Genomic DNA, 21,330 nt, shown 5'->3' on the forward strand with positions numbered 1-21,330 from the left:
ATCTTAAATTATCAAACTCCTAACTCAAAAGGTGACTTCTCAACCGAGCATTGCTACAATGCTGACTTTTGGCACTTAATTTATTTGCTGGGTGTAATAGCTCTCAAAAAAAGGTGGCTTGAACTATGCATGGCCAGTGTTCTGAAATGCTCTAAAGGGGAGGGGGAAAAGCAAATTCTAGTATATGCATACATAGACACAGACTAAAGCTTCAGTGTGCTTAGTTTAAAAAAATCCTGAAACCACTTTTCCAGTAATGGATACAAGACTCTCTTAATGGATGGAGGAGGGAGAACTGAGGTTCCAAAGGGTTGATTTACGTGGCTAACGTTATTGTAAAAGTATCTCCTTTTATGCTCTTGTTCCATTGTTTTGGGATGGGGTGGGGGCTGTGCTGAGCTAACAGAAATGTAGGAGCTGAGCTATTTTATTGTGCTGTTAGAACTGTGTTCCTTTTTTGGAATGGGGGTTTAAAAATGTTAAGACCTTCCTCCTGGGAATGAACTCCACTTGTGAAATACATACAAAGTGCAGTGCCCTGTCCACTTTGGAGAGGGATTACATTGTGAAATAGTTAGCTTTCTTTTCTCTTAGCCTCTGCTAAGGCATAACTGCTATTGTCTGCATATTTGTATGCATACCAATGATCATGCTCAACTCAGAGAAGGCCTCTGAAATTCTAGGCTGAACTGTGGCATGAGGTCTTCAGTGGCTATTGCCCTTTGGGGGTCCTAGCTTGTGACACTGTCAGCTTGGTTGGTCAGAGAATAGCTCTGCGGATCTGCAGGGCTCTACTGATCCAGTAAACATCCAAATACCGAATTTATATTCACAGATATCCACATCCGTGGACCATTTTTGTGGATTGTGGATGGATGCAGATCCATATTTTATATCTAAAGCTCTGCAAATCTGCAGATGTCCATGGATCACTTTTTGCAGATCACATGCGGATACCAATTTTGTATCCTCGCAGGGCTCTATGGACCAGTACTCCAGCATGGTGTTGTATAGTGTTATGAAGCTGAGGCATGCCATTGTCATGTACTAGCTCAGGGTTCTCAAACTGGGGTTCAGGGCCCCTTGGGGTTGTGAGGTTATTACATGGTGGGTCAGGAGCTGTTAGCCTCCACCCCCAAGTCCTGCTTTGCCTCCAGCATTATAATGGTGTTAAATATACTAAAAGGTGTTTTTAAATTGTAAGGGGGGGGGTCCGACTCATAGGCTTGATATGTGAAAGGGTTCACCAGTACAAAAATTTGAGAACCACTGTACTAGCTTGTGAGTAGCACTGCCTTCTATTGGATTAAGTGTCAGACTGCTTTGTTTAGTCACTTATGATGATTACTGTCAACTTTCCGTCAGCTCAAATGTCTGAAGGCTGGGAGTAGAAAGTCCAGAGTTACTAATGTGCTGCATATGTAATTACTGTGGATGAAATCATGGCTCCATTAAAGTAAATGGGAGTCTTTCCACTGACTTCACTGGGCCAGGATTTCACCCTATGTAGCCATGTATTTGTACATAGTCTTCTGGTGGCACTGTGAAATGAAAGCCCGAACAGATTCATTAACTATCCAAAGATACTCTTTTATAAGAAGAAAAGGAGTACTTGTGGCACCTTAGAGACTAACAAATTTATTTTAGCATAAACTTTCGAAAGCTTATGCTCAAATAAATTTTAGTCTCTAAGGTGCCACAAGTACTCCTTTTCTTTTTGCGGATACAGACTAACACGGCTGCTACTCTGAAACCTATCTTTTATAAGAGTAGATTTACCTGGCCAAAGTCCAACCAGAGGGCAAGTTACATTCTAAATAACTTAATAATCCCCAATATTTCCAGCTGGATAAACCTTTTGCTCACTTCCTCATCCTACCATCCCCCCGCACCTGCTGTGTAGCATGGTGTCTCACATGCACTCTAAGACAATTTTACTTCAGTAGTGGATGAAGTAATATTTGCATTCATTTCAAAGTTCTTGAGATCTTTCTGGATGAAAGGAACTAGATACAGTATAAATACAAATATCTTTTATGTGTTCTGAATCTATGCTGGTGGATTGCGCGTTTGCTGTGTTTGTACCAGTAGACTTTTTTAAATTGTTGACCCTTTTTGCATCAGTCTGTCTGTGGAATCTAGCTATGTTACAAATGTGCTTTTCAGCAATTTCACTTTTTTTGTATTAGGCTTCTTATAATCAAATTAATGAAGACTAAAGTAGCAACAGCTCAAATATTAATGTGTGTCAGTGATACATTTACAGAGATCATAGCTATGTTTAGCGTTATGATAACGGGTTTCTTTTGTACAAGTTAAGGTGATAGTCTTGTTGCATCAAGAGCCCTTCAGTTTGTTAGAAACATAGGTCAATTTAGTATTTATTTCTTCTGCTATACTGTAACTATGCTCTCCTTCCCTTTATCACCTAAAAGGATTAAAGTATACAATTTGGTGTAATGCTAAGCAGTATGCTTTATTTAAAAATACTTTTTCTTATGCAATTTATTTAAGCAGGGGTGGCCAACCTGTGGCTCCAGAGCCCCATGCGGCTCTTCAGAAGTTCATATGCGGCTCCTTGTAGAGGCACCGACTCCAGGGCTGGAGCTACAGGCGCCAACTTTCCAGTGTGCCGGGGGGTGCTCACGGCTCAATCCCTGGCTCTGCCACAGGCCCTGCCCTGACTCCACCCCTTCCCGCCCCCTCCCCTGAGGCCATGCCCTCACTCCTTCCACCTCCCTACCCCAGAGCCTCTGGCACACCACAAAACAGCGGATGGGGAGGGATGGGGAGGCGCTGATTGGCAGGATGCTGGTGGAAGGGAGACGCTGGGAGCAAGTCTTGGGAGCTACTGGGGGGGCTGCTGACACATTACTGTGGCTCTTTGGCAATGTACACTGGTAAACTCTGGCTCCTTCTCGGGCTCAGGTTGGCCACCACTGTATTAAAGGAAAACAGTATAATAATAAAAAAAAAATGAGGAGTCCTTGTGGTACCTTAGACTAACAAATTTATTTTAGCCCACAAAAGCTTATGTCCAAATAAATGTGTTAGTCTCTAAGGTGCCACAAGGATTCCTTGTTTTTGCTGTCACAGACTAACACGGCTACCACTCTGAAACCTGTATAATAATAATAATAATAAATATAACACTAAGTTTACATTTTTAAATACCTCCATCAAATTCAAAATTAAGATTTTTGTTAATCTTGATTGGCTTGTATTGCTCAGAAGGAGCATTTTGGATTCAGTTTAGAGTAACTGAGTGCCAATCTTTAAAAAAGGGAAGAAGGAGGATCCTGGGAACTACAGGCCAGTCAGCCTCACCTCAGTCCCTGGAAAAATCATGGAGCAGGTCCTCAAGGAATCAATCCTGAAGCACTTACATGAGAGGAAAGTGATCAGGAACAGCCAGCATGGATTCACCAAGGGAAGGTCATGCCTGACTAATCTAATCACCTTTTATGATGAGATTACTGGTTCTGTGGATGAAGGGAAAGCAGTGGATGTATTGTTTCTTGACTTTAGCAAAGCTTTTGACACGGTCTCCCACAGTATTCTTGTCAGCAAGTTAAGGAAGTATGGGCTGGATGAATGCACTATAAGGTGGGTAGAAAGCTGGCTAGATTGTCGGGCTCAACGGGTAGTGATCAATGGCTCCATGTCTAGTTGGCAGCCGGTGTCAAGTGGAGTGCCCCAGGGGTCGGTCCTGGGGCCGGTTTTGTTCAATATCTTCATAAATGATCTGGAGGATGGTGTAGATTGCACTCTCAGCAAATTTGCGGATGATACTAAACTGGGAGGAGTGGTAGATACGCTGGAGGGGAGGGATAGGATACAGAAGGACCTAGACAAATTGGAGGATTGGGCCAAAAGAAATCTGGTGAGGTTCAATAAGGATAAGTGCAGGGTCCTGCACTTTGGACGGAAGAATCCAATGCACCGCTACAGACTAGGGGCCGAATGGCTAGGCAGCAGTTCTGCAGAAAAGGACCTAGGGGTGACAGTGGATGAGAAGCTGGATATGAGTCAGCAGTGTGCCCTTGTTGCCAAGAAGGCCAGTGGCATTTTGGGATGTATAAGTAGGGGCATAGCGAGCGGATCAAGGGACGTGATCGTTCCCCTCTATTCGACATTGGTGAGGCCTCATCTGGAGTACTGTGTCCAGTTTTGGGCCCCACACTACAAGAAGGATGTGGATAAATTGGAGAGAGTCCAGCGAAGGGCAACAAAAATGATTAGGGGTCTAGAACACATGATTTATGAGGAGAGGCTGAGGGAGCTGGGATTGTTTAGTCTGCAGAAGAGAAGAATGAGGGGGGATTTGATAGCTACTTTCAACTACCTGAAAGGGGGTTCCAAAGAGGGATGGCTCTAGACTGTTCTCAGTGGTAGCAGATGACAGAACGAGGAGTAATGGTCTCAAGTTGCAGTGGGGGAGGTTTAGATTGGATATTAGGAAAAACTTTTTCACTATGAGGGTGGCGAAACACTGGAATGCGTTACCTAGGGAGGTGGTAGAATCTCCTTCCTTAGAGGTTTTTAAGGTCAGGCTTGACAAAGCCCTGGCTGGGATGATTTAACTGGGAATTGGTCCTGCTTCGAGCAGGGGGTTGGACTAGATGACCTTCTGGGGTCCCTTCCAACCCTGATATTCTATGATTCTATGATAATGGGGATAAATAATGTCAAAGATGTGTGTGTGCATCTGCAGTTGAAGTTGCATAACTATATCCAGGAACAAAATCTTGGGCCTGTTTGTGGAATGTGAGCAAGGTGCCATTACGTCAGAGTTCACTTAAACTTTTTGTAGCGGTATAGACAAGCTACACTCACTTCCTGAAACTTATAATTGGACTGAGAATGAAAGAAATTTCAGCTAAAGTGGCTTATTTTTTTTGTTTTTTGTTTAGATGGTCATGATCATGTAAAAACAGGGTAGTAAAAAAACATAATTGTAGCTTAAAGTATATTAGGCTCTCCAAATATCTGTTTAAAAACCTATACGACTTAGCTGTTTGTTAAGGCTGTCATGGCTCCTCTTAGCAGAGGTGCTCTTTGATGCAGCTTGGCATAGAATGCTATTAGTTTTAAGAGCCAACTCTTTTTATGTTGAATGCTGAAAATTGACAAGGCAACAGGTTATTTAGGCTTAATCTAAATCAAATTGTAAGCATGGCAAGTTCCTGTTTTACCTACTTACAGCACATTTGCCACTGACTTGTAGTTGGAGATATAGTGATTAGAATTTCTGGCTCTGCAGCCTGTTCATTCAACAGTAATTATGTGCTAAACCAATCTTAATAAAACATGTGGTACTGTTATAAATTGTCAAGTATGGATTAAGAATCTTCATTTAAAAAACACTTAAACTAGACCTTTGTGTACTTTTTTTTGTTATAAAAGTAGTTTTAATGCCAGAGTAAAACAAAAAACAAACAAACAAAGCCTCTGTAATGTTCAGTGCATTCTAAAATCATGATCGAGATAAATGTTATAGCCATAATCTAGGTGCTTCACGCTGCAGTGTGCCTAGAAAATTAATGAATCCAAGCTATGGAGCACTAAAGCAAGGAGAGAGTTCCAAAGTAGAGGACCCATAAGAAAATTGAGTTAGACTCCAGCTGTAGTGACTCCATCGATTGTAACAGCAGCATCCCCACATGAAAGCAGTGTGCCAGGTAACCAGGCTCTCATTTGTGACTTGATATACTGAAAATACCTTGAAGTCCATTCAAACTTATTAACAGTGTATGTGACTTAGGAAGCATATTACATTAGCATTTCCAATGTGAAGCACTGCTTCATAAAATACATTCCACACTAAAGTTTCTAAAAGGTATGGTTGTAATCCCATGTAGAACAGTCTAATCTAGTCTGTAGGTGACAGATCATGGGTAATTGAGCCCAGGTCTTCATCAACTAGGAACTGATCCACTCTCCTAGCCAGAGGTGGAGAGGAAGTCTTGACCAAGCCAATGCCTAGGCATTCAGGAGCAACCCAGAACCTAATAGTACTCAAACTTTCGTTGAAGGTGACATACATACTCTTCCCTCACAACCTGGTAATATTATTTCCATTTTATCTGGACTGAGCTTTGGGCAGCTTGCCCTCATGCAAACAGTGAGCCATTAGTTCCACTGCAATAGCTGGGTCAAATGTGTGGAAGACTGAGTGTCATCAGCAATGAGTATGCCACAAACCATCTTTCCTGTTTAATCCTCCCAGTGGCTTTCTAAGCAAGAAGTAATAGAATAGACCCAGGTGATATTCTTGAGCTTCCCTGGGACAGAGAAGCAATTGACCAGTACTGTCTGCCAGGACTTTTCTAAGAGGCATTATAGCATCTTCATCTGAATGGTCTTTAACTGTTAGATTGGTGTCCTAGATCTTAAGACCAGAAGGGGGACCATTATGACCTCCTAGTCTGATCTCCTGCATAACATGTGCTATAGAATTGCATCAAGGCCATAGCTTCTGGTATAGCACACTGGGTAACGGTGGAATGAAAGGGTAGAAATCAGAATCTAGACTGGAGCAAGCTATATGGAGGAGGGAATTTGGAGTTCATTTAAACAATTAACTTTAACAGCATACTTGAGAATACTACACTTCATGAAGGAAATATTAGTACCTGCTTCACTTCCGTGATATGCCTATTGGCCCATGGCAAGGTTACCTGAAGACTCTTCTAAGCTCTAACTTCAAAGCCTGGTGTAGGACCATAGAGGGAAAGTAGGAGAGGTAAGGGATTTGGGGTGCAAATAGTAACTGATTAATCCGTTCCTCCTGCTACTGTCAAAGCACAACTTCAGTTCTGACTTACTTGGATCTTTCACTGTCTTTCATCTGACAAAATTAATCATAGCACATGTTTGAAGGAAAATTTAAAACCTTTTATTCTTCCAGGTGTTGACTTCAAGGTGAAAACAATTTCAGTTGATGGGAATAAAGCTAAACTGGCAATATGGGTAAGTTCTGAACATAGTAAAACACCAGAGCTTTACATAGTTTATCGCTTTGTACTAGTGGTGATGGTTTTTATGGAAATATGCAGTTGAAGGGATTTGCCATGTTAATAGGCTTTGTTAGTAGTGGGGTGGGGTTTGTTTTTTTTTGTACTGGGTCATTCATGAAAATGTTACTGATGGGATTTTTCCATTTTCAGGATAGGTAACATAGCTATCGTATCAGCTCTGGTATCTGAAAGTAGAGGATGGGACTCTTCTGTAGAATTCTTTTATGGGAAGAGACTTTACTGTTATCAAACAAAATTTAGACTCCAACAAGTATACTGGAGAATATGGAGTTACATTAGAAGGAAAAGTCCTTAATTTGACTACAGATAAATATTACCTGTGCCTCTTATAACATTCTACTTGAGTTTAATGATATATCAGACTATACAGTTTAAGCCTGATAACTAAGCATGTTAAATTACGTATAAAGCTTCTCACGCTGAATATTCACATTTCTAAAGAAAACCTCTTCTGAACTAAGATTTTACATTTTCTGTACATAATACTAATACTGCATAAATTACAGAGCTTGAGAATTGCCACAATTGTGCATGTTTAATTTACATTAGTAACTTTAATGTAACTTTAAAGTGACAAGAAAATGGAAACACCCAGGTGAACCAAAAGGCATTTGCCTGCTAAGGTTTGAGTTCAGGATTGCCTCTATTAGCATAGCAGCTAAAATGGACCAAGAAGCTCTGTATCCTGCATAACTCAGTTTTAAGTACAGTACTTGTGATGACTTTGACTGTTGATGGGAAATCTCAAACCTTGAACTATGGAAAGTAAGGGAGGGAAAAGTTTTTCCCAATAACTCTTGATGATATATTTGCTTTTTAATCTGTAAGCAAGGCTCATGTTCTATAGTCACAGAATCCACCTCTGGTATGGAACAACCCACTGGAATTCCAGGGCCGTGTCAGTTGCTCTGTATTGGCTGGCTGCTTGAAACTCTCTCACTGCTGAGAAGAGTGGAGCAATTCTGCTGATGCCTGGTCTGCCTGAGGAAAGAAGCAGAGTGCAGGAGGGAGAAAAATACAGATCAGGGATACTTCCCTTGCTTTGATATCAAGAGTGCTTCATACCTCAAGTACCAAATTGTAGGCTCTGAGGTAGGCAATGACAGTCAGATCTCCAAACGCATCCTCAATCAAGCAAAGCAGAGAGGATATGATGACTGAGAAAATGGACACAGCCATATAAGAAGGAACAGGAGCCAATGGAACATTTCTTCTCTGCAGTAGAACAGAGCAGCAGAACTCTTTCCTGAGAGGAAGAAAATGAGCCAGATAGGACACCTGCATACTCTTTCCTGAAGAGACAGGGTGAATCATTCTGTCCTCTTTTCGTGGAGAGAACCCTACTCAAAGGGAAAGATAACTTCTCTTTCCTCTTATGCCCTGTATCTCAAAAACTCTGGCTCTAGTTTGAGAGGGAGAGTATGGGGGTGGGGGTAGACTTCTCTTCACCAAAGTGTTCTGCACTCCACTCACATAGAGCCTGAATATTCAGGATCTGTGGTGGTGGAGTGAATTTTGAACCTGAATGAAAAACGTTGCTGATATCTTAGTTATTGGAATGACTGCTCTTTTGGAGTTAGATTGGGTGTCATTTACTTTTTATTTGTTTGTAAGCAATATGCTTCTAAACTGAGACAGAGTTTGAGTGAATGAGCTTCTCTGTCTCTGATGCATATATATTCTCATGATCTGTGGTGCTTATAGTTCACTGTAGTTTCAAGGATCTACAACAAAGCATATGTAATCAGCATTTTAATACATGGTTTCTGCAGACCCATTCATCCTTTAAGTTCATAAAGTCCTAAGATATAAATCTGATTTCACAAGCTACTTCAGTTTAAGAAGAAACATGGTCAGTTTTTTGGTACTTCTGCTGCAGCTGGGTTTGCTGTAATTCATGTTAAACTTGTTTTCTGTGGTTTGAAGCTAATTATCAAATACTGGGCAGTGAAAAGCCATATATCTTGTCTTATTATCACAAGACCTAAAATGTTCATTTAGAAACAAGTGCAGCTGTTGTACTGGTGTCTCACTTTATCTGCTAGCTGTAGAGCAGCAGTAGCCTCAGTGGAAATGTGAGTGCCCTATATCGTTGTAGAGTGGCTTATTTTACTTATATGCTAAGATTTTAAAAGCCACTTCCTAAAGCAAAAGTCAATCATCTCTGCATCTAATCTTAATTGTATTGCATCTAAAGTTAATTAATCTTGATTCCTTTGGTGGTGTTACATTCCATGATTGTTCTGAAGTTTCTTTTTAATTGTGTTAATTAGATCTTGCAGATGCTGTACTTTCAGTAGCACGTAGAGTAGATTATTTTGTGAAAGTACAGTAATGGAAAACGTTCTGAATATTTTTAGGATACCGCAGGTCAGGAGCGGTTCAGAACATTAACACCCAGCTACTATAGAGGAGCACAGGGTGTTATCCTAGGTAAGTATGCTACTCAGCGTACCACTTTGTACTCCTAGAATCTCAGTGTTGGAAGGGACCTCAGGAGGTCATCTAGTCCAACCTGCTGCTCAAAGCAGGACCAATCCCCAATTTTTGCCCCAGATCCCTAAAGGGCCCCCTCAAGGATTGAACTCACAACTCTGGGTTTAGCAGGCCAATGCTCAATACACAGAGCTATCCTTCCCTCAAAACCTTAGATTTTTTTTTCTAGTTTTACGAAAAAGTTAAAGACAAACTAATTCTTCTCCAACTACATTTGGCTGTTCAATACTGAAATTCTTGGCCTCTAGTTGTATACACTCATACTCCCAATTACTGGAGTATCTAAGCATCTTGAGCATCGCTTTCTGTCAGGAAAGCGCCTCCCATCTTTCCATTGCTCCTTGTATACGCAGCGCCACAGTTCTGACTACAGGGATGTGAAATGTAGAGCACACTGAAATGTTGTGCTCTTACTATCCCATGCAAACTCTGCTGGCACATACTAAAAGGTACCAACAATACACGCTCCCCCCATAATCTGGATAAACAGTGCCAAATAGACCATTCTTAATGTTTTATTTTACTAAAATATATCATCCATTGTGCTCCCAACATTAATGACCTTTTTATCATACCCCCAATGTCATTTGGAAAAGACTGTGCATGACATTGAGAAGTCTATGCTTCAAATAGAAGGAAAGGAGAACTGGGCCAAAAAAAACCTTAACTTCAGAGGGCAGATGCAAGAAGTAACTGTTGTTTTGCTTTTGGGTATTTGCCTCACTGTGTGTTGGAAGCCTCCTTACTAGGCACTTGGAGCTCAATGTCTGTTTCACTATTGCTGGAGTTGAGTGGTAGATAGGAAATCCAGGGGCAAAAATAATTTTGGTGCTTTGTATGCAAGGCTAACAATCACCTTGGCTCTGAGAGGATTCTCAGCCTCACTCATTTCCTACTGTATATGCAATAACTTGAAATTAGGTCTGTCTACAAATCAGCATATCTTTTTAAAAGTAATTCAGATTTTGAATGTCTGCAACCACTTAATAGTTGCAATAAATGATATGGAAACTTCTTTAAAATAATATGTTAAATCAGGTTAGTGACCATTGGCAATATTTTTCAGTTTATGATGTCACAAGAAGAGATACCTTTGTCAAACTGGACAATTGGCTAAATGAATTGGAGACATACTGCACAAGGAATGACATAGTTAAAATGTTAGTTGGAAACAAGATTGATAAGGTAAGCAGACTTATATAACTACTGAAGGTAATTTTTCCATCTGTCACAGCATATAATATACTGTTTGTTCTTGCAGGAAAACCGTGCAGTTGACAGGAATGAAGGTCTCAAATTTGCAAGAAAACATTCCATGTTGTTCATAGGTATGCTCTTGAAGATGTATGTAAAGCCTACATGATACTTTAAATATCATTATGCAACAAATAACACTGTGGCTGGATTCCATTTTTACAGAATTGCCAAGGTGACCATTTTACTGTATCAGCTAAGTAATCTAATAGTATCTTTCAGCTGCAGTGTTTAAGTGCTTTACAAAATTAATTTAAGCCTCAAAATAGGTATTCCCATCTTATTTAGACTGGTCTTAAAATGACTCTATCCAAATTTATAGACTCATGGCAGATGAGTAAAATAAATACAAAGTCTAAAGATGAAATCCTGGCCTCATTGAAGTCAATGGGAGTATTGCCATTGACTTCAGTGGAACCAGGATTTCACCCTCTGACAAGTGCCCAAAGCAACATATTGACTTGATGGCAGAATCAGAACTAGAGAGAGAGAACTAAATAAATGGCCAACCCTCAGCATATCAAAAAGATTAGATATATGCCAAGGATCTGTATTAGGGTTGGTGTCTAAATGTATTGATCTGTAAATGAGGGATGGGGTAGAATAATGAGGTGGCAAACTTGCAGATAATTAAGTCTTTTGGGACTGGAGAAAACCATTGCACTTCAGGGGGACCTGATAAAGCTAGGTGTATGGGCAGCACAGGGGCAAACAAGCTAGTATTGACAGATATAAAGTAATTCAGGTTGGAAGGAATAACTTCTTCAGTGCTCTTGCCCATTGCTGAGTTCTAAATTAAATAACCACTGTCGGTGGGGACCTGGATGTCATTGTGGCATAACATGGTCAGTTAAATTCTCTGCTTTATGTAGCAGATGTGACCAAAAATCAAATCATGTTACGCAGGGATGGAGTGACATGTCATAAATAATGGTATGCCTTCATCTGGTTCCTTGCTGTGTTTAACTCTGGTCACACATACTCAAAGATATTGCAGAAACAAAGCACAGGAGATGGGACACAAACTATTAGAATCAGGGGACTATCTAAAGGGGACACCAGGGGAAAAAATGAATGGCATAGAGAAGGCAAATCAGATGCTTTATGTATACCTGCCCTTGTAATACAAGAACAAGGGAACACTTAATGAAACTGAAAGGTAACAAATTTGAAAACTGTAAAAATACATACTACGTTATACAACACATAATAAACCTGTAGAACCTGTTGCTACAGGATATCCTAGAAGTCAAGATCTTAAGTTGTTGAGAACATCCACTCTGAAACAATATATTTTATTTAATTTAATTTCCTGTAGAAACTCCCTTAATGCAAGGCATAAATCAACCAGTATCGTGTAAGGCTAGGAAGAAACTTAACATAGGCACATTACTCCAGAACTGTCCAGTATGGAGTTTCTCCAAGGTACTGGCCACAGTCAGTAAACGGAAATAGATTGAGCTCTCACCTGATCAGCACCTAGAAACAGCCTGACTGGAGCTGGAGTCATTCTTTTCAATCTGTGCACTTCCAGTGCATCCATCACCTTAGTATTTAAATGCTATGGTCAAAATAAAGGCTGTTTTAAGTTCCTAATCACATTCTCTATTCCACTCTCCCATATTAAGAGACCTCTCTAAGTGGCATTAAACTTGGTGGTGTCTAGTAGAAACCTCAATGAATCTGGCTACTCTGACTGGACCATATATCCGGCTAACTCAGTACCACTAGCTTATTACAAGACTTATGTCAGTACAAGGCTTTGCTGTAAAGTATAATAGACCCTTTAACATTGCTAGACTTTCAAGTTAAAAAATATTGAACATGCCAATTGTTAGAATAACATTTCACATAGCTTGTCAAAGCTCATATCTGTCTGTAGAGAGTACAGGTCAGCCTGCTGCCTTAAATACTAGGACTTGCTGTTCATCTGTGGCTACTTTCCCTTCTATACCGAAAGTGTAGGATACATGTTGAGACTAACACCTGTTGGTTCTCTCCAGTTAAAGTAAGAAGATGGAAGATACATTAACACTTGCTTGACTTCTTAAATCTCTCTTTCCCCAGAGGCAAGTGCAAAAACGTGTGATGGTGTACAGTGTGCCTTTGAAGAACTTGTTGAAAAAATCATTCAGACTCCTGGACTGTGGGAAAGTGAGAGCCAAAACCGAGGCGTAAAGTTATCAAACCAGGAAGAAGGCTATGGAGGAAGAGCCTGTGGTGGATACTGCTCTATGTTATAAACTCTGGGAAGTTTATCCTCTTGCATATTTAAACAGATAGTGTCACCTTTCTGTAAATTCATTAACTGCTATTTTTAGGGACCTTGCAGTTTGCACATATTTGTTTTGTATCATGGCGATGAACATTTGTAAGAAAACATGCTCAGCAGCTTTCCCAGTTGAAAAATGTTATGGTTAGCATGCCCAACGTGCAATCTTCAGGTTTTTTATATGTAGCATAAGATAGTGTGCAAGAACGAATGCACTCAAATTTTATGACCTTATACATTCATCATGTAACTATTCTTTAAAAAAAAAATCTGTCTAACAAATATACATTTCTGCATTCTGTCTGCTTTTTGTCTGGATTATTTTTTATGGTTTTTTTTGTTTAAGTATTGTTGGAATTCTAGAATTGCTTTATATGCACACATCCTAAAAATGATGCAAGCTAAAATGTGGTATCTTGTACTGGTAAATGCTTGTCCTTGTTGATATAACAACATAAACAGTATGATTACACAATTCTTACCGCTAAGTCTGTTAAAAATTCTTTTTCATTAAGCAGAGCTATTTAAACTATGGTCTCTGCCAGTTTATAGTTAATCTGAACACTTTTTGAAGAGATTTCTAAAATTTCCTTTGAGAAGTTGAGCAAACACAGTAGATGATTTTTTTAAAAATCATCACTTCAGTTGATAACTTGATTGCTTAACTGGAGTTTTAATCCTGTCATATTTATATACTAAACTCATGGCATTCTTGCACAGTAGTCTTTATGATGCTGCCCACTATAGTCCTGCTGTAGAGTCTTCATTTTTTTGGCCATGGATTTGAATGGTGTCTCTTCTTTCATTGTGAATCAGCTTGCCACACTTAAGTACAGATGCTCTTTTCCTAAACTTTGGTAATGTACATGTATCTCAAACTGTAGCTCACTTACAGCTATGAAGTTCTATATCACACAACTGCTGTGTGTGGCTATTTGTTCAGAAACAATTTCCTGTCAGACACTAAATATGGGGGAAGTCATGCTGCTTTTGGCTCTCTGGGGAAAATACTACTGCAATGAGTATTTCACTTGGGTTTACTGTAAACAGTCAATGGTTTATCTGTTTCAGAAGACTTACCTGTATAGACTAATAAATTTTTTCCACAGTATTCAATTTTTCTATCCTCTTCCTATTGTACAATTGTATATTTTCTAGTACACTTTTTGTGGAGGGATTATTTCTGGTGCATTAAAACAAAAACAAGCCTAGGCACATCCTTCTTAAAAATTAATCAGGTAACTGATCTCCCTATTGGAACACACTGCTAAGCAGTTTCTTGTAAATATACATTAAAATATCTTTAATACTGCATTTTGTGTAGATGTCAGCACTCCATTATAGTAAGTCTGTATTTTGCAGTCAGTTGGGTTGTTTCTGTTTAAATACTCATTCATTTATGGAAACCTTGCTTTCTACTCTTACACTTGGTAGAAAACATTACAAAAATTTGAAGACTTAAATAGACTAGCTGTTTTTACCAAATATTGTATCTTGAGTACTATTACTGTAAGTAGGATCATTTAAATATGTAAATGTAATCAATAATTTAATACACTTCCATGTTGCATTAAAGCTTTAGATGTGTCTTCCTGTGTCTTGATACAGCATACGTTTGCTAACCTAATCTTAATTATTCATCAGTGGTGAGGTTGTCCTGGGTCTATGCTTTGAATGCTTGATTAGGATAGGTACACATTTATGAAAATATTAACCTAAAATCTCAGCTGCTGAAATGCAGCTTTCTGATAAATAATACTAATTGTGTAACTTTTAGCTACTTGTCAGTTTCAGGGCTAGCTGCTGCTCTGTCCTGTCTGGGCTGTGTGCATCCCCTCAGGTTTCAGGCATTGTACCTTTTTTACATTCCAGCATAGAATTCTGCCACTTCGCTGAGCCCTGGACTACAGTTCCCTGTGTATCAACTGTTACCCTGCAGGTCTGACTGTCTTTGGGAGGCTGTGACCAGTGGGCTATAGTGATCCAGCTCCTTTAAAATTATTTTTAATTTTCCCATTTAAAAAAAAATTAAAGGAAAGATTTTAAATTGGTGTGCAAGCATATATACCTTACCATCCCCTGCTAACTTAGGCAGGCCTAACTTCTTCAGCCACCCTCTCAGTGGGTTTCAATGTTTCAGTGCAGTTTTGAACAGCAATAATTAACCCCCAACACACACATTTAAATGCCAATTTTTAACCCTGCTATAGTCCTTTTGATCTTCTGTGCCTATTTCCTGAGGGGTGACTTATCTTAAGCCATTCTTTCCCTTCCTCATTTTTCCTGACAACCCTCTGTTAAACTATACCAACATTTATGCACTAAACTTCTCAATAACCTGGACAACACACTGTACCGTCTAGTACAGAGCAGCTCCAAATCCTTCATACCAGTTAACTGAATAAAAAAATCCCATTCTATCTTGCTTACATTACTGGTGCTTGCAATTGTGTTGCAAATTAGACTTGTCATCTGCTCTCTGACTTACATGTGTTGAAAGCTGTTTAGCAGCTATTTGACAGTCTGTATGTTGCCACCAGCTACCTCCATAGGAGTGGTGTTCGGCAAATCAATTTGCAAAATGAAGGATTGTGCCTAAGCTATAATGCTAACTCAATCAATAGTCTATACTTCATGCTTGTGGGAGCTCTTGGATAAACTCTGGGTCCAGCAGCAACTGCTGAAATAGTAGGATTTGTGAAGTTAGTATGTGGTGGGGAGGAGATAAAGGGGGCAACATAAGTCTTAATTTGGAATGGTCTCACTTTGCATTCTTGGGAGGGTGTGCTTGAACTAGTCTCCCCGCTCCATAAACTGGGAATTTCAGTGGCCACAACTAATGGGAGTTCTCTGTGCTGAGAATAACCAGTAGAGCTATTCTGGGCAGGAAGCCACAGTAACTGGGCTCCCTTGTATTACAGAACTCAGTACAATTGTTACCTGTTAGATAATAGGACCATCGAGGAGCAGGACCACTCGGGAACCGAGCAGTGCTCGGCCGCCACGGACGTCCTCCGGGAGATAGTCGACCATCACTCCCTGGTGGACGTCTGGCGCGACCACCACCCAGCTGACGTCTCGACGTTCACTTTTGTCCGGGTGGAGGCCCGTCGGTCGCGCCACTTCCGGTTGGACCGCATCTACTTATCATGTTTCCACCTTTCACGGGCCCTCTCCCCAGCATCCGACCGGCCCCGTTCTCCGATCATCATTTAGCCACCGTGACGGCCTCTCTCTGTGCAGAGAGGCCGGGACCGGCCTATTGGCATTTTAACAACAGCTTGTTGGAGGATGTGGGCTTTGTGGCGTCCTTCTGGGAGTTCTGGCTGGCCTGGCGAGGGCAGCGGCGTGCCTTTCCCTCGGCGTGGCGGTGGTGGGACCTGGGGAAGGTACGCGCCAGGCTCTTCTGCCGTGACTACACCAGCCGACGGAGGGATGCGGCGATAGGGCAGTTGGAACGGGGGGTCTTAGAGCTGGAGAGGCGTCTGGCCGCCAGCCTAGAGGATCCATCCTTCTGTGGGGCGTGCCGGGAGAAGTGGGAGGAATCCCACCCTGTGTCGGTGATTGACCCCCTAGCCCCTGATTTGCCCCTCCATCCAGCCCACCCCTTTTGGTGCCCTCCTCCCCTGCCTGCAGCCTAGTGGGGAGGAGTGGTCGACCTGCTTCCCCTTTCCCCCCCCCCCTCTCTGGTGTTTTTTTCCCCTTCCTTCCCTGTTCATGATGGCGGGGGATAAGGCGGGTGGGACCCCTCCAGAAGACCCTGCCACCTCTCCCCCACCTGCCACCCCATTGCCCCCCCCAAGCCTCTACCTCCACTGCCGCAGCCGCTGGGGTACCAGCAGCAGTGGATACTGGGCTGACCTCTGTTGCTGCCATGTCCCTCGTCCCTTCCGACTCTGGGGAAGCCCCCCAGCCAGCAGAAAGGGCCAGGGGAAAAAGAAGGGTAAGGGCCCCACAAAAAAGATCAAGCCCTGCATGGCAGGGGCTTCCCCCACTGCTGCCGTCCCACCACTGGCCACGGCATCTCTCCCTGCTGTTCCCTCCACCAGCTCTGCAGGTGCCCCTCCCCCGGCCCACAAGTCGTGCGTCTACATGGCGGCAGCCCCCCCACCCCCGCCTGCTGCTACGTCATCTCTCCCGCCCACCGCCTCTGCTACCATCGATAGCATCCAGGGCACCTTCCCGACCATGACCAGGAAGCATGGCGTCCGTTGCCTCCTGGTACCCATCTCGCCCTACGTAGAGACCTATGTGTGGGTGTTGGCGAGGGTGGTGGGGCCCACAGCCATTGTGGTGGCCTCCAAAATATATGGAAAGCTCTTCTTCTTTTTGGCATCGGAGGCTGCCACCCAGGAGGCGGTGGAGAAGGGCCTGGCAGTGGGAGTGGGGGGGCGGTGTTCGTCCTCCTAGAGCCGCTAGAGCACCTGGGCGTCCATCTGGTCCTGACCTCTGTCCCTCCCGTCCTTCCCAATGCCGCCCTATTACTGGCTCTCTCTACCCTGGGGAAGCCCATCTCCGTTGTCAGCCCCCTCCTGTTGGGCTGCAAAGACCCCGCCCTCCGTCACGTCCTCTCGTTCCACCGGCAGGTGCAGTTTCAACTGCCACCGGTGGCATGTGACGGAGAGGCGCTCGAGGGGTCATTCCTGGTCCCATACCAGGGGGCCCGTTACCTGGTGCATTATTCAACGGGGGAGGCCTGGTGCTACCTCTGCCGGGCGATGGGGCGCGTCCGGAGGGACTGCCCCTTGGCCCGGCAAGGAGGGGCATCCAGGACCCCCGAGCCCTGGCAGGGTGCCGGCCCCATCATTGCCGGTGCCCAAAGCCACCCCTCCTCCTTCCCAGCCCACCACTGCTCCCGCTTGGGCCCAAGGGGCAACTCCCGCACTATGCCCAGACAAGCAGGAGAGCCCCACCTCCGCTGCATACAATCTGGCGGGGCCTGTGGAGAAGGGTGCGGCAGGAACACCCCCGGGCATAGAAGAAGGCCCGCCCCAGAGGGAATCTTCCCTTCCTTATGTTACCCCACCATTACCTCCCCAAGTCCCTGAGCCATCGCCCCTGCCTCCTGACCTGACCCCTGCTAGCCAGCCCCCAGATGATGCCATGGAGGGCTGGGCCCTAGTCCAGGGGAAGCAGGGCAAGCGGAAGGCTTGAGCTCTGCTCCTTCCATCCGATGCAGAGGCCCCCCGAAGACCAGAAAGGGGGCACCAATGCTGAGCCTTCCACTTTGCCCAGGGGTGTATTCCACTTCCTGGATCCCAATAAGGCTCCTCTGTTGAACCCAACTGGCCTGGAGGGAGGAGGGAGACTGGGGGGAGGGGGGATCCTTTATCCACTTCCTGGATCCCAATAGGGTTACTCTGCTGTACCCAACTGGCCTGGGTCTATCACAGTAGTTAGAGGCAGCTCCACTATTCTGCTGATGCTTTGGTGTCTGTCACAGTGCTTCTGTCTTGGCACCTGGCTGGTTGAAATCAGAGCGAGCAACAATGAAGCTGTAACGTCTAACCTACTTAAGCAGAGCCAAGATCATTAGGATCTTGCATGCTCAGTGGAATGAGACCCCGACCCAGGCTAATATTCTTCAAATAAGGTGTCAGTTATTTGAGATCTAACATGGGGGCTCAGTTTTCAGGCTAGTATTTTCACTTTTTTTAAGTTGCAACCTTAGAGTTGTCTCACAGATCTAACTTCCTGAAATGTGCTCTTGTTGGGACTGCCTTGTAACTGCTTCTGGGTCTTTGCTTATAAATCAGTGACATCTGGCTGCCTCTTCTTCAGTAGGGGCCTTTCAAGATCTCTTAATGTATCATGTTTCAGCATACAGGTCTTTTCCTGGGGACAGTTTATGGACCGTTTATATCATGGCAGTGACTATTGCTGGATGGCAACTGCTGCCTTTTCTTTGTCATAATCTCAAAAGGATTTGAACTGGAACCTTTGAGGATTCCTTTCTTTGAAACAAACTGAGAAAGGGTTTGGGAAGCCAAAAGTGATGTGTATTGTATGATAATCTTGAGGGCAAACCAAAGTTTCCCCCCCAACCCAATGGCTCATTGGGCTGACACAGTTAAAGCATGTTAGTTTCATGGCCAATGGTATGCAAGGGAGTGATGTGGCCAGCATCACATCCAACTGCAAGGAGAAGAGTTATTTTCAATTCTGTCCCAACAGGTTATATTGCTCCTTCTTTCCAAGAAGGTAGATGCCCATGGCCCCCAGGGTTAAAGAGCTATAATAAAACTTTTATTACAAAATGCAAATTCCTCTTTTAAATTGAAGTAAACTTCTAAATTTTAACTGACTTGTATAATTTGCCTTAAATTCAAATGTCTTGGCTAGAAATAGCAGATCTAGAACCTATTAAAAATTGTTGTAAGCTTCCCTTAACTAAGAAATCTAATGTGCAGATGAACTCGCAGATGACCAACTTAGTATTTGTAACCACAATCCTACTGCAAACTAATTACAGTACCAGCACTACTTTCTTTCTAGCTTAGTTTTAACAACACTCTCCTTTCAAATGCATAGGGCACTAGTCTGTAAAGTATTCCTAATCCAGCCATCTGGTGGAACCCTGTAGAAAACAAAGACTTGTGAGGTTACCATTAGGGTAGGTAGGTTGATACCTGAATTACTGCAGGTTCTTGTTTTGTCTCAAGATGGAAATTGCTCCTTTATATATAAAAAATAGATTTAATAAAAAAATCATTTTTCCCCTTCAAGATTGAGGGGATTCTACATGTATTCTTTCTGCTTATGTTAAGTGTCAATTTACTGCTCTATTTTTGTCTAGTAAACTGGACAGTAGACTACTGCACATGTTAGTCTCATTTTTAAAAACAGTGTCTCTATCTGACTAAATAAATATGGATGTCATTATACCATCTTTCTTTTATACAAGACCTTATTCCATTAGCATGCATTTATTCACTGTACTGGGTACTGAAACAATGATTAAACTGACAATCTGTTATTAGCCAATAACAAATACCCTGCTCATACTATCAGCTAGTCCCTCCCTGGTGTGTGCACACCCACACTTGTCAATTTAGAGTGAAATCAATGAGAATTCATTGATATGGTAAGTTATATAAGTGTTGTGAAAGTCTGTGAATAAACTAAAAACAATCCTATTCTCTGAGCCAGCTGTCAGAGGTAGGTATGATCCACCTGCGATGGGGATACACTGTGGGTTTGGAATCTGATCTGTGTCAATTTACCATTTCTATCTATTCCTGATCCAGTGGCAGCTTGCTATGTAGGACGGGCCATCTCTGTCATCTTTTTCCTTTCTTGTAGCATGAGGTACAGGTTTTTCTCATCATTCACCTATTAATTCACTACTCCTAACTCTCAATAAAACCATCACCCCAAATGCCTGTGAGAAAGGATAGGTCTTGGAATGTGATTGGAAGGCTTATAGATCTAGACTATGATGGACTAAACCAGGAAATGAGTTCCGGAGCCAAGGGGTCTTCATGCAGAGCACCCTGTTGGCATCTCCTTTCTCTCTCATAGCAAGAGAACGCCATCTTCTGTGCCTCTCCTGATTTCAGAAGAATGTGGGAGAATGACATGAGGAGAGTCAGTTCCTCAGTAACCAGCTCCCAAACTATTTAGGGCTTTAGCAGTTAAAACTAATGCACTGAATTTCCCCTGGCAACTCTGAGGTAATAAAGCATTGAGGCACCTGAAGCATTGGCCTGATGTGCTCACAGTGTGACAGTCCATTCAACCAATGAACGGTAGTATTCTGCCCTCATTGCTTTCGAGGTGGAATTAAACTGTAGCTTCCCTAATGTATACTGTACATTAGCCATCTGAAAGATGTCAAGGGCATGGGGAAGTGCAGCAAGCTCTATATTTCAGAGTAGTATCACTTGCCTCATCAAATGTAGATTGGAGAAAAATGCCTTCATGCCTGGGTCTGTTCCCTGAGTATCCGGTAACAGCTTTGAGTCTAACCATGGCCCTAATTTGCAAACCTTAGTAACAAGTAAAAAGTGTTCTCCTTCGACCAGAGCTGTTGCTATAATCCTCTGTAATGCTTGCACTGAGCTCTGTCATTCCAGGTGTATTTTTCTATAGTGTGAGAGCTCTTCATTGATTCCACTTCAATTTTATATAAGTCATCAAACTGACGACTGGATGGGAAAGAGCATTGCAGAGTGATGTTTAAAACTTTTACTGTGGCCAGTTTAACCTTTTCCCCCTTGTCAGGCAATACAGTACTGAGCCTGAAAATGTAGTTGCCACTTACACTAA

General features: G+C 42.5%; 1 protein-coding gene across 1 annotated transcript in view; it reads left to right on the top strand.

The window, feature by feature from the left end:
* RAB18 (RAB18, member RAS oncogene family) overlaps nt 1-14,173 on the top strand; it is a 34,740-nt gene extending 20,567 nt beyond the window's left edge. The window contains exons 3-7 of the mRNA XM_084620975.1: nt 6,911-6,972; nt 9,401-9,473; nt 10,603-10,721; nt 10,798-10,864; nt 12,858-14,173. Coding sequence (XP_084477101.1) covers nt 6,911-6,972; nt 9,401-9,473; nt 10,603-10,721; nt 10,798-10,864; nt 12,858-13,033 — 497 coding nt within the window. The 3' untranslated portion in view covers nt 13,034-14,173. The remainder of the gene's footprint in view (nt 1-6,910; nt 6,973-9,400; nt 9,474-10,602; nt 10,722-10,797; nt 10,865-12,857) is intronic.
* The last annotated feature ends 7,157 nt before the right edge of the window (nt 14,174-21,330 follow it).

The sequence above is a fragment of the Lepidochelys olivacea genome, assembly GCF_965140295.1.
Source record: "Lepidochelys olivacea isolate rLepOli2 genome assembly, chromosome: 2".
Lineage (NCBI taxonomy): Eukaryota > Metazoa > Chordata > Testudines > Cheloniidae > Lepidochelys > Lepidochelys olivacea.